The sequence below is a fragment of the Prorops nasuta genome, unplaced genomic scaffold (assembly GCF_024137725.1).
Source record: "Prorops nasuta isolate Cenicafe-Biocafe unplaced genomic scaffold, Cenicafe_Pnas_1.2 PNAS00023, whole genome shotgun sequence".
Classification (NCBI taxonomy): domain Eukaryota; kingdom Metazoa; phylum Arthropoda; class Insecta; order Hymenoptera; family Bethylidae; genus Prorops; species Prorops nasuta.
In genome coordinates, this window is record NW_027116820.1 from 1,975,701 (window position 1) to 1,989,030 (window position 13,330).

Consider the following 13,330-nt stretch of genomic DNA (forward strand, 5'->3'; position numbering starts at 1 on the left):
TCACCCTACAAATCTCAAATAACTTGATTCATTTGACGAATGCACGACTCGTAGCAGCCGACGCTGATGCGCTACACAACTTAGCGATCAGCGTTAGCTGCTACGATTCACGCTTTCGTCAACTAATTCAAGTTTTTTGAGACTTATAGAGGATAAAATGATTTGAGAAATTCATAGTAGTTTTCGGAAATGATATGGAAGGGCGGTACAAGATCGGTTTTGAAAAAACCTAACCCTAAAACTTAGAAATAATGATTTATTCTTGCATTGCGCTACGTAATCACACCGACAAGCAGCGTTAGCCAGCCGTTTTGTTGTGTGTTGGTGCTCGTAGGTGATGCGCTACACGACTTAGCGATCAGCGTTTGCTGCTACGAGTCACGCTTTCGTCAACTAATTCAAGTTTTTTGAGACTTATAGAGGATAAAATGATTTGAGAAATTCATAGTAGTTTTCGGAAATGATATGGAAGGGCGGTACAAGGTCGGTTTTGCAAAAACCTAACCCTAAAACTTAGAAATAATGATTTATTCTTGCATTGCGCTACGTAATCACACCGACAAGCTGCGTTAGCCAGCCGTTTTGCTGTGTGTTGGTGCTCGTAGGTGATGCGCTACACGACTTAGCGATCAGCGTCGGCTACTACGAGTCACGCTTTTGTCTACTAATTCCAATTTTTTGAGACTTGTAGATGATAAAATGATTTGAGAAATTTATAGTAACTGTCGGAAATGATAAGGAGGAGCGGTTTAACGCCGGATTTTTGAAAATATAACCCTGAAATCTACAAATAATTATTTGTTCTTCCATTCCGCTACGGATTCACACCGACAAGCAGCGTTAGCCAGCCATCTTGCTGTATGTTAGAGAGTTGGTTTGTTTAGCGGGGAATGGTGGGGAGAGAGTGGATACCCCTTCTAAAGTGAGAGAGCTAATAAGTCTGTTCTTGTCTAACGCACTGTGAAACTTCTCCGTCGGTAAAACAGTGTAAAACTTGTCTTTCAATAGCTAATTTAGTTTTTCAAAAAAATCTTCTACATTTTTAGGTATATTTGTTTCTTCTTGATCTCAAATTAATCATAGAACTGTTCTTTAGCGCTCTATAAGGCCTAATTTTCAATATTATTATGATCAACAAAATTACAAGTATTTATAATTTTTATGAAAATTTTTTGTTTATAATTTTGAGAAACCGAGTTTGTAGCGCGCTTCAGTATAGTCAAAAGAGTAAATTTATTCTCTACAAAAAAGTTCATATTCCTAATAGTTTAGAAGATAAACTTGAATGAGTGTTAGAGTTGCTCAATGACTACGCATAAATATATAGATATTAATAAAATTGTAGGAACATAATATTTTAACTGTAACCTTTCGAAATCTGTCCTGGAGCTGAAAGGTCATCGACCAAATTACTGAGAAAAAAAAGTTTGAATATTGTGACTTTTAACATATAGTCATATGGGAGATATTATTAAATTATATTTTATTCGAATATAAAAATATAGAGTTTTACGGAAAAAAGGTACTTCCAACTCATTTTACGCGGATACGATTAATTTAATAAAAATAGCGAGTTATCGAACAAATAAGGAAGATATTAAAATTGCAAAAATGAAAAGCATATAGTATTTCAGTATCGTTATAGTTTCCTGCGCGCATGATCATAAACGTGGCAACTCAGCATTCAGAAAACTAGTGCCAATTTTAAACAGGTCACAAAGTGTATAGGTTGAAGAAGCTGTGAATTTGTAACTTTTGATATTCCTACATTATCTATTTATTTATTAGGACTTTCGAAATGTTCTATTTTTATGTTTATAAAAAAAAGATTCGTATAAGACATTCGAAAATATGCAACGTTTATAGGGATCGTGCACATGAATACAATGATAGAGAAGTGCCAATGTGTAACTGTATACGTATAAATAAATTACACCCAAAAGCTGCGAAAATTGACCGATAGTTTGTGCTGATAGTATGCATATACACCAATACACATTCTCATCTCACTATCATTGTGTTGAGTTCACGGTCCCTATAATCATTTAATGAGTTTCTGTTGAGAACATTATAAAGAGCGTCATGCGTCGAAGAAACATTAAAATTATTCAATCAATTTTACAATGTAGGAATAATGAAAATCATGGAAACTTAGAATAGTTGTTACGAGAAACATCTCTGCAGTCTAACAAAAACGACTTAGCATGTTTTCATATAATGCTTATATAAAAAGAGAATGCAGGGGTTGAGTTAATTAATAAAATGAATAACACCAGAAATTATTGAAATATTTTAATTAAAAATATATTCTTCTTCGTACGATAAAAATTATTTACAAAAGTGCTCAAATATTGCAAGAATAACTTTTTTGTTATTTGTAACAAGAGGCTTTCCATTTACACTTTCTCCTAACAGCATAGTCAATCCTTGGATTCCTCTAATGTTACAGGCTTTCCTTAAATGCTCTTCATTTATACCTATTTTTGATAGTCCTGCTTTCATGCATTTAGAAATTAGTATATTATTTAATGAATTATAACATTCTTTTGCTTTAACTAATCTTTCCTTAGAAGAGATTAAAAAATTAATGCTTCTAGTATTATTTACTATTGCAGTCGTATCGTTACATAACTTCTGAATTAGTTTTTGTAACATAAGTGCATCATTAAGAGCATCATGGGAAACTAATAAATCTATATTATTTAAGTAGTCATTAGCAAGCTCTTTTTGGCTGAAAGATTTTTTTGTTTTTTTCTATCTAACAAAATAGACTTAAATACTGGCATTGTGTCACAAAATCCTATCACAAAAATCTTCAGTTCCTTCAAAAGTTCCACAGATGTAACTAAGTTGATTATTCTGGGAACATCAAATCGAAATCCATTATGCGCTACTAGAACACATGGTTTTCTTAAATGTTTTAAAAAATATAGGAAACTTATTACACCATCTCTAGCAGAAGAAGCTGTAACTTTCTTCGAGTGCACAAATATTTCGTTATTAATTACTTCGATTCCTGTGACATTAGAGGCATGAGGAGACATACATTTAGTTGGCATAATGTACACATTGAAACTATTTTGATCACTTACAGCAGCAGTCTACAAGAATAACGTAGCAATATTTTTGAAAGAGAAAAATATGATGTTGAGTCATTACCTGTACAATTACATCTGTTGTCTGCAATCCAGTTGTTTCTATATCAAATGCAACTATTGCACAGTTATCATAGCTCACGTTTTCTAAAAAATAAAAATTAACTGACTATACATAAGTATTGTAATTCTATTAAAAATATTATTTTCAATAAGATTACCGGCTATTATAACTTCGTCAATTAATTCAGAAGTGTTCAGGTAGCCACAACCTGACTCATAAGATACTCCTTCACGATTAGCTAGAGAAACACTCTTAGATGACCTATCTTTTTTCAAAAAGAGGCGACTTCTTTTTGTAGAAATATTTCTTTTCTTTTCTGCTTCATAACAGTATTTATTGTATTTTCTTATTCTATATTTCCGTGTATGTTTTCCCGGTGACAAACCTAGCTTTATTAGTAATTCCAGAATAAAACCATATCCTAAGTTTCGTTGGCATACGGCTATTCCCACTCTATAGCAATGTGATTCAGAGTCTCCATAAAAAGATGATTTTGGATGTTTACTGCATATTGTATTATTGAAGCTTTCGTTACTTTGGCTTGACGCACATTGAGCTATTTGAGGTGCACAATTAATGAAAGGTTTAATTATTTTGTCTAATTTATCTCGTAAATTAAAATCAGTTAGGCATTTGCCATCTTTAAAATATTTAAATATATGTATGTTTTTATCATCTTTTTCACAATAAGGACCACAAATATTATGCTCTCCGAATGCATGTGATATAATATTTTCTAAAGCTATTTTAACTTTAATATCAGATCCTTTATTTTGCTTCACAGCCAATGCAAATACCTTAATAAAATAATCTCGCAGTGTAGCACTTAGTTTCATCTCATACAATTTACTATTAAATGTCTTAGCTACATGGTTAAAATCAGACCATTTTTGTATAACATAAGGAGAAAGTCTTCTTAATGCAGCTATGGAAGAGGAATCGTCATCGCCAATAATAGTTTGTACCCTACAATTTGCTTCAATTAAATTATTATTACGCAAAACTATTTCCACAGCCATATCACTTTCCATAGCTTTTGAAGACCCATAATGATTTTTTCTACATGAGTGTTCCTTTACATGTTTTTGTTTGCATTTTTTACAGCAAATGTTACGCGTTGCATAAGCCAAAACCTTCTTAGAATAATAACCCATCAGACAACCATGTCCTATGTAAGTGAACATAATTAAGTATATATATGTATAATAATTAAAACTTAGGAATCGTTATTATTAACTATTTACCACTTAGACTATTATGTTGACGTCCTCTTTTTGTCCATGCAGCACCGTATGAAGCAACCAAATTGATAGGATCATTATTATTGTTTATATCAATATCACATTGTTCTTCAGGGCTGTTTAAAATGAATATAAAAAACTAATAAGTTTTACATCAATGATGGAGTGGATTGTTACTAGTTGGTAGTAGAAGTTTAATTAAAAATGCTGTATAATCTTAAAATAATACATTGTATAAATTATAGAATTTTTATATTTTAATTATATTAAAATCTTTGCCTTAATTGAAACTAATCTTATTGTGTTAAACTAATCGCAAGTAGAATCGTATTCATGATAATAAATTCATTGCATTACAGTAACAATTTTTAGTTTAACTTCATGATTTATATTTTTCCTAAAAATGATATCTAGCCTTACTTTTCTTTCTGATGTTGAAATGTTAAATATTTTTCAGCTTCTATTGCATCTACGCATGACTTATTAGCTACCTCTTCAATAACAGGGCCAACACACCTTTCATAACGTTTCAGTGATTTGTCTGTTACTGATGGAACGTTGAGTGCTAATAAAAGAGTGTTTATTTTTATTTCTCCTATACCAGCATCTAGCATACCTATATATATTACCAACATTACATACAATTTTTCTAAACTAGGATAATATCTATCAACTGTCAATCTTTATTACTTACCTATTGCTAATTTTAAATTAGAATCAAAATAAAAGTTTTTTGCTTTTCTCGAAGTCTCCACTTGGATCATATTCAAACATGACTGACATTTTACCAGCCACTTGCTTGCAATACCATATTGTTTTTCTACTTGTATATCACGCAAGGAAATTGCAGAATTACAATTGTTACACCAGAGATCTTCAGCTACTTTGTTAACATCAATAATTCTGCGACCTTCGCAATGATTTTCCTTATCTTCATTGTTCTCATTAATCTATAAACAATGTCAAATGAATTAAAGTCTTTTAATTAATTTTAAGCAGGCATTATTAACTTTTTCAGATTCTTTAATCGAACCTTGATTTGTGAAGGCTTTATACGTCGACCATGCTTCCCTTCGGTGCTGGATAAAAACATTTCCATTTTGCGAGCACAATTTATCAGAAATAAACTTTCCTTTCTTTTTTCCAACTCTTCCACTTATATTGTGAACATTTTTCGACATTTGCGTACAGAAAACAAAATAGAAATTGTAAAACGATACAAGTTCTTTTTAATTGAGATTTAAGTAGAGCTAAGCCGGCTAGAGCTAACCTGTCAACCATCCTATCCTCGATAACTTGAAGAATATCTTGGGACAATACGCGACGTTGCCGTTTTTCATGCGATAGGGGCGTATCATGAAGTATTGGGATACAAATTAATTTCGCTTTTTTATACTTTCTAAATATTGCATTGTTTATTTATTGCGTACAATAAATAAAAACATTTTAAACATATATAAAGACATTTCAATAAATGTATTAAAAGAAATTGTAATTACCCCATTCAGGGCCCCCACTTTATATAGCATCATGCGCCAGAGCCATCTTGTAGAGTAATTAGGGCCTATTCGGGTGTGGAAATTTTAGCTGTCATTAGTAGCATTATTCTAATCAACAAAATGTAAATATTAAATTTCCAATTTGTTTTGCTAAAGATAAAGAAAGAAGTATAATAATCATTAGTAATTTTCACTTTTTATATAATGTATTAATTTTCTTACATAATTTCTCTTAATAACATATTATTTACAGATTAAACAATGGATTATATGAATTTATGGAATATTTTATTTGAAAATAATGAGGAGGAAGATAATAATACATCATCTTCCTCCTCATCATTTTCAAATAAAATATTCCATAAATTCATATAATCCATTGTTTAATCTGTAAATAATATGTTATTAAGAGAAATTATGTAAGAAAATTAATATATTATATAAAAAGTGAAAATTACTAATGATTATTATACTTCTTTCTTTATCTTTAGCAAAACAAATTGGAAATTTAGGGTGCGTTCGGGTAGGTACTGCTAACGCTATTAGCTGCAAACACTACTAGCGCCGTTCGTGGAGCGAAATAGCGCTTTATAGCACAATGCTTCGTAAACAGTTTCGTAACAGTTCATAGCGCGCGAACGCGCGAAACAGCTGTTCTCATAAAATTGAAGAAGGTGCTTGATTACATTTACGTTGATTTTTCTGAAGTGAGTACGTATAAGCGATGAAATAATAATAATTATAATAGAAGGTCTTAAATATTTAACTATTTAAACAATTAATATTTAATTTATTTCAGTGTTTAATAAATACATGTAAAAATAGAAATGGAGGAAATTATTTTTTTTTTGACAAAGAAAATGGTAAAAGATATTCAATTAAAGTTACAAAATCTGATGCTGTCAGAGCCAGAAATGGTATGTTACGTATTTAATGCAAATTATTTTTTGTACCTAACAGTCACATTTAAAATTTATGCGTTTTCCTTGTTTCATATGAATAATTTCTATAACATTATATTAATCTTTGTATGTAGATACACATTTTGCTAATGCCTTATTAAATTCTGCTCGTCAACAATGGATGTTCAATAATGAAGCAGGTAAATGTTTGTAAAACATTGTAAGTCATTTGTATGCAATGCATATTGACAAATTAATGTTCATAATTTTACTTAATTTGCAACTTTATTTATTTAAAGGACCTAGCACGTCAGAATATCAATTTGAACGCCAAGATAGTTTCAATTTTGACGATTCTAATTCAATTATACCACATGATCCAACATCAGCCAACAGATCACCAAGTACAGTAATATCTCATGACAGATCATTAACAGTGATATCTAATTCTAGAAATTTAGAAGCTGAAGAAGGTGATGAATTACTAGATGGTAATTAAATTTATACTTTACAAAATTAAGTATTAAATATTATTTGTACTATGTTTAAAGTTAATTATTGAGATAGTTTCAATAAAGTAATTAATATTTTTATTTATTTGGAGATCCAGGCTCTGGTTTTTCCCACATTAAATGGAGTCATGAAGTAGAGCTACTCTTGATAGAAGAATTCAGGAAAAAAGAAAATAATATAAATACAGGAAAGATTAGCCAAAAAAGAGCATGGGAGGAAATAGCAGAAACAATAATTAAAGAAAAAGGTAATGAGTTCATAGGAAGACAATGCATGACACGGTTTAACACTATGAAGCGAACATTTAAAGGAATTAAAGATCACAATAATCGATCAGGCAATTCAAATAAAAATTGGAGATATTTTGATGTAGGTTTTTATATTGATTTAAAATTTTTTACTTATTTATATTATTTACCTGTTTTCCAAATATTAGAGAAGTACATAAAATGTCATATTTCATTGCAATTACTTTAATACATGTATTTTACAAATTTTTCAGCTTATGCAAAGTCTAATTGGTGAAAAACCATTCATGATGCCATTGTCAACCATTTCATCGACAGGTAAAACAACAAATTCGTCAGCTGAGTCTCCATCTACAAGAAATAATAAAGAAAATGTGAATTCCATATCTCGTAAGTTAAAATATTATTTTCTTTAAAGAACAACAGGAATAATGAAAAATTTTCTTGACATTCTACAAATTGAATGATATAATAGTACACTATGAAAATTTTTATATCAAAATTTTGCAACAAATTATTGTCATATGAAAGAGCATTTCGATTTACTCATGACGATTTAGTACGTTTGCTATAATTTTGTTTTGAATTCAATATACATATACTTATACTTACATATGCAATTTTATATAGGTAAACGTAAATCTTTTGAGTTAGATTTATTAGAAGAGATGAAAAAAGCCGAGGAGAATAAGCAACAGCGTCATCAAGAAAAAATGACATTGCGAGAAAAACTACTAGAGAAATTAGAAGAAATTTTAAAATGTAATTGGTAATAATTATCAACAATATCAGATAATGCGAAAAAATATATTAACAGATTTATATTTGCAGAGTAAAAACAATGAATATATATTTGACGAGGATCCTTTGCTGCAATCACCTAAATAATTTTAAAGTTTATTTCGTATTAATTGTTTTCTATTCATTTTATAAAAGTTTATAATAGAGATTAATTTTGTTTGATTAAATGTAAAGTGCAGATTTTTATTTAAATATTACGTTAAAGATTAATATATATATATATATATATATATATATATATATATGTAATAGAATATTTTACAACACATCACAAATTAATAAAAATGTTGCAGTAGAACACAGTTGATGTATTAACTTTTAACTGCATATAATAATTACTTCTTAAATATCTCTCATTTGCAAACGTGCACAAATTAAATCTCTTCTTGTTACAGCTGTTTGGAGTACATCGCAATTATTGCTTTGTAATGAATAATTTTCATGAGTATCCGCAGCATTTACATCATTTATATGTAATTCATCGTTTTGCATGATACAGATGTTATGGAGTACACAGCATGCAAGTATGTGCATAGGAATAAGGTCTGTACGATTCATTACTAATAAATTTAGGAGGCTACGGAATCTTCCTTTTAAAAGACCAAATGCCCTTTCGATACAGATCCTTGCAGACGAGTGGCAAAAATTATAGTTTTTTTGTCGTTGGGTGAGATGGCCGTTATCTCTGTAGGGAACGAGAAGGTTTTCGTGAAGCTTGTAAGCTGAGTCACCAACTATATGGCTGTCATTGGGAAATTTTTCAAGACCACCTAAATAATGTTGAATCTACGACTGCCTTAAAACCCGTTGATCATGCACCGATCCTACCTGCCCTGTGTAAATATGGGTGAATCTGCATCTTTGGTCACAAACAGCCTTTAAAAAAAATGGGACAAAATCAAAATTTATACGATGGTTTATACGTCTTCAAACTTAAATAATTTTAAATATATTTAAATCCAGGAGGAATAGCACAATTAGATATGATTCCACCTACATTATAAAGGATTCAAATATTAATTTACATACTTGAAGCTGTATTGAATGGTATCCTTTTCGATTCACATACGAGGCAGGATTATCTTTCGGCGCAGGTATATGGATGTGTGTACCATCTATGGCACCAATTATCCTAGGAAAACCACTTATATTTTTGAAGCCAACTGCTATTTCTTCAATATAACTTCCTGATGGCCACTTAATAAAATTAGGTGCTATTTTTACGAGTGCGTTAACAACACGTCGGGTAACGTACAGCGATGTACTTCTACCAACGTGGAATCTTTCACATATGGATCTAAAGAAAAGGAATTAACTACATGCACAAACCCATTTTACCTCTAAATATTTCAATTTATCTAATTGATTGCTAGAACGTGTTACGACATTGTGTATGTTTTGTATGATGCATTAAAATTGTTTTTACATTAAAATCAGCGAGATAATTATAATCTTCCATGTAACTTTTTCTTAATAACAATAAAGAATGTTATTAAGAGAAGCTGAAAGTTATTACATACATTAAACTTATCTTACCTAAAGGAATCAGGAGTACCAAGTCTCCATAGGGCAAGAAGGAATTGGGTACGGGGATAAATCATAGGAGCTCCAACTATTTTTCTTTTTAAATCATATTCAATCATGCTTAGAATATGATTAAAAGTTTCAGGATACATTCTAAACCCATAAATATAATTAATAAAATGTTGCAATAATAAACAAAGAAACATGATTTAAAATTTTTATTGTCATGAATTATGTATACAAGTTATCATAAAATAAATAGCTTGAGGTATTTTCTTTTCGACTTTTATTGATAGATGGATCTTATATATATTCTATAGCAAATTGAAATGAAAATGCAGTTAGTATTAATATATAAATTCTTTTTTTATTATTTCCGTATTTCATGGCAGTATAAATATAATAAGGATCTCCGGTAAAGCGAGATAGGTCATTTTGACGTCATTAGGATTAATTTTGCTACTGGTATCCTTTCTGAATATGTTATTAAAATTAAAAAATCTATTAGAACTCCTAAAGAAATGAAAAATTAATTCTTTTCAACTGTAGTATATAATATGGAGTTCCAAAACTATCCTAAGAACTTTTTTGTACTTTAGCTGGGAGCATGAAATTTAATTGATTATCCCCATTAATTATATAGTAATCGTATTTTTTTACAGGAGCCAAAAATACAGCCATTTATACCTTACTTCAAAAGGAATTATTCACAATTCCTATAGTTTTTAAAAAGAATTATTTAATTAAATACTTGAAATTGCATTTAAATTGGTCCTTGGTAAACTTGGTTACCACCTCTTCGACATACTTCTCTATTCGCGGAACGTATAATTTTTACTTGTAATTGCTGCATAAACCCTGCAGCAATTTAAAATTGATTTCATCATCTTCTGAGGATGATGATGAATCCATAATTTCATCAACTACTGCTACAATAGCAGGTATTTTTGGAGTCATGGAATCCATTTTTAAAAGTAGCGCTACCTTTCGTTCGGAGAGCTATTTCAGCGCTATCGCTGCTATCTGCTATCAACGCACTACCTCGAAAGCAATAGCAATCGTAGTGCGAAATTATGACGTCACCACTACAAAAAATGACGTCACGGTAGCATTTATTAGCGCTACTTAGCACCTCCCTGAACAGTTAATAGCACTGTGTAGCGTAAAGTAGCGTTTCCGTGAACGCACCCTTAATATTTACCTTTTGTTGATTAGAATAATACCACTAATGACAGCTAAAATTTCCACACCTGAATAGGCCCTAATTACTCTACTTAAATCTGGATCCGGATTCACTTTCGCGAAAGCCTCCTCACTAGATCCGGATTAGTTTAGGGTGATCTAGTATTTTTTTGTCGTAAGTTGCGACACTGCGGCAGCGTTGCCAAGTCCGCCATTTTGAATAGCACTACGCTCTATAGTAAGTGAATTTTGATATAAGGAATGCAGACTGCAACAAAGTATACTGCCAGCGGAAATACGTCATTCGCCATCTTAAATGCAAAACGTAATATATCAAAAATTATATATATTATATTCACAGCCTGTCACCGTGAACGGCGTGAACGAAGACAAATGTTAGTATATGGAAAAATAAAGTGTAATAAAGATATAAGGAGTAGTGACAGCTTTGATTTATCTGACAGCTGAGGTACTTATGGTATAAGTGAATAAATAAAATAAAAATGCTTTTCCTAAATTGATTTTTAATTTTTATAAAATGGTCAAATGTAGCCATTAATTAATTGGATTTGGTAATAAATACAGAAAATGCGTTTTATTATAAGAAATGAGTAGAGGTAAAATAAACTCAATGTTTTTATATTAATCTGTTAACAAATGCATTTTTTTATTTATTATTGTGTCCAATAAATCAATGGTTATTAAAAAAAAAATTCCTTGTAATGAAAAAAAAAATGAAAAAATTTTAAACTTCACCAAAACTCGAACCCGAGCCCACCGCATGACAAACGGCAACCTTACCGCCTGCGCTACAGGGCTCACTTGATGTACCAAGAGCAAAACAGGCTTTTTAAAGACTGACTACAATTCTTTTATTAACTCGTCATAAACGATCAAGAATTGACTGTAATAATAAATACATTTATATACACAGCATTATTGCACTAAATTTATTGTTTTTAATTTGAAGCATACATTTTGCATGCAGATACGATAGTTTAAGGGTAACCATTCAGTACTCTAAATACATTAAGCTGTTCATATGCTCCATTGTCATAAATTAATTAAATAATATTATAATATACAGGGTTTTTCTCTAACAGCGGAACATATGAGATTTCGTGTTATTTGACTATAGTAAATTTTACTATAGTCAAATTACTGTTTTCCATTTAATTTAAATATTAAACGTAGTAACCAAGATTAATTGAGTAAAATGACATTTCTAATGAATAATAAAAGCAATTAAACTAAAATAACCATTAAATTGTAACTATCTACGCTTTTATTAATTATAATAATGTATAGTAAGTGCTTCATAGCTATAGTTAAATAACACAATCCTATGTTCCGCTGTTAGAGAAAAACCCTGTATGTTACACGTGTAATGGTATAATTTATGATAGATGAGCATTCGAATAGTTTAATGTATTTAGAGTACTGAATGGTTACTCTTAAATTATCATATCTTCATGCAAAATGTATGCTTCAAATTAAAAACAATAAATTTAGTACAATAATGCTGTGTAGATAAATGTATTTATTATTACAGCTAATTCTTGATCATTTATGACGAATTAATGAAAGAATTGTAGTCAGTCTTAAAAAGGCTGTTTTGCTCTTGCTAAATCATGTGAGCCCTGTAGCGCAGGCGGTAAGGTAGTCGTTTGTCATGCGGTGGGCTCGGGTTCGAGTCTTGGTGAAGTTTAAAATTTTTTCATTTTTTTTTTCATTACAAGGAATTTTTTTTTTAATAATCATTAACTTATTGGACTCAATAATAAATAAAAAAATGCATTTGTTAACAGATTAATATAAAAACATTGAGTTTATTTTACCTCAACTCATTTGTAATAAAAAATCGCATTTTTTGTATTTATTACCAAATCTAATTAATTAATGGCTACATTTCACCATTTTATAAAAATTAAAAATCAATTTAGGAAAAGCATTTTTATTTTATTTATTCACTTATACCGTAAGTACCTCAGCTGACAGATAGAGCTGTCACTTACTCCTTATTTCTTTATTACAATTTATTTTTCCGTATACTAGCATTTTTCTTCGTTCACGCCGTTCACGGTGACAGGCTGTGAATATAATATACAGGGTGTTCGGTTAAGGGGATGCATTGAGCGACTCTAACACATATTCAAGTTTATCTTCCAAACTATTAGGAATATGAACTTTTTATAGAGATTAAATTTACTCTTTTGACTGTACTGAAGCGCGCTACAAACTCGGTTTCTCAAAATTATAAA

At 30.2% G+C, this 13,330-nt stretch overlaps 1 protein-coding gene and 1 pseudogene across 1 annotated transcript; both read right to left on the minus strand.

Annotated features, from left to right (window-relative positions):
* Positions 1 to 2,702: 2,702 nt before the first annotated feature.
* LOC136781534 (uncharacterized) lies at positions 2,703 to 5,581 on the minus strand. Its single transcript, XM_066740422.1, has 7 exons — positions 5,411 to 5,581; positions 5,095 to 5,350; positions 4,821 to 5,016; positions 4,404 to 4,516; positions 3,317 to 4,327; positions 3,160 to 3,242; positions 2,703 to 3,101 (listed from the first exon to the last, which is right to left on the minus strand). Exons 1-7 carry the CDS (start codon positions 5,579 to 5,581, stop codon positions 2,703 to 2,705), a joined length of 2,229 nt encoding a protein of 742 aa, XP_066596519.1.
* A 3,124-nt stretch (positions 5,582 to 8,705) lies between these two features.
* LOC136781535 (putative nuclease HARBI1) lies at positions 8,706 to 10,853 on the minus strand (annotated as a pseudogene).
* Positions 10,854 to 13,330: the final 2,477 nt, after the last annotated feature.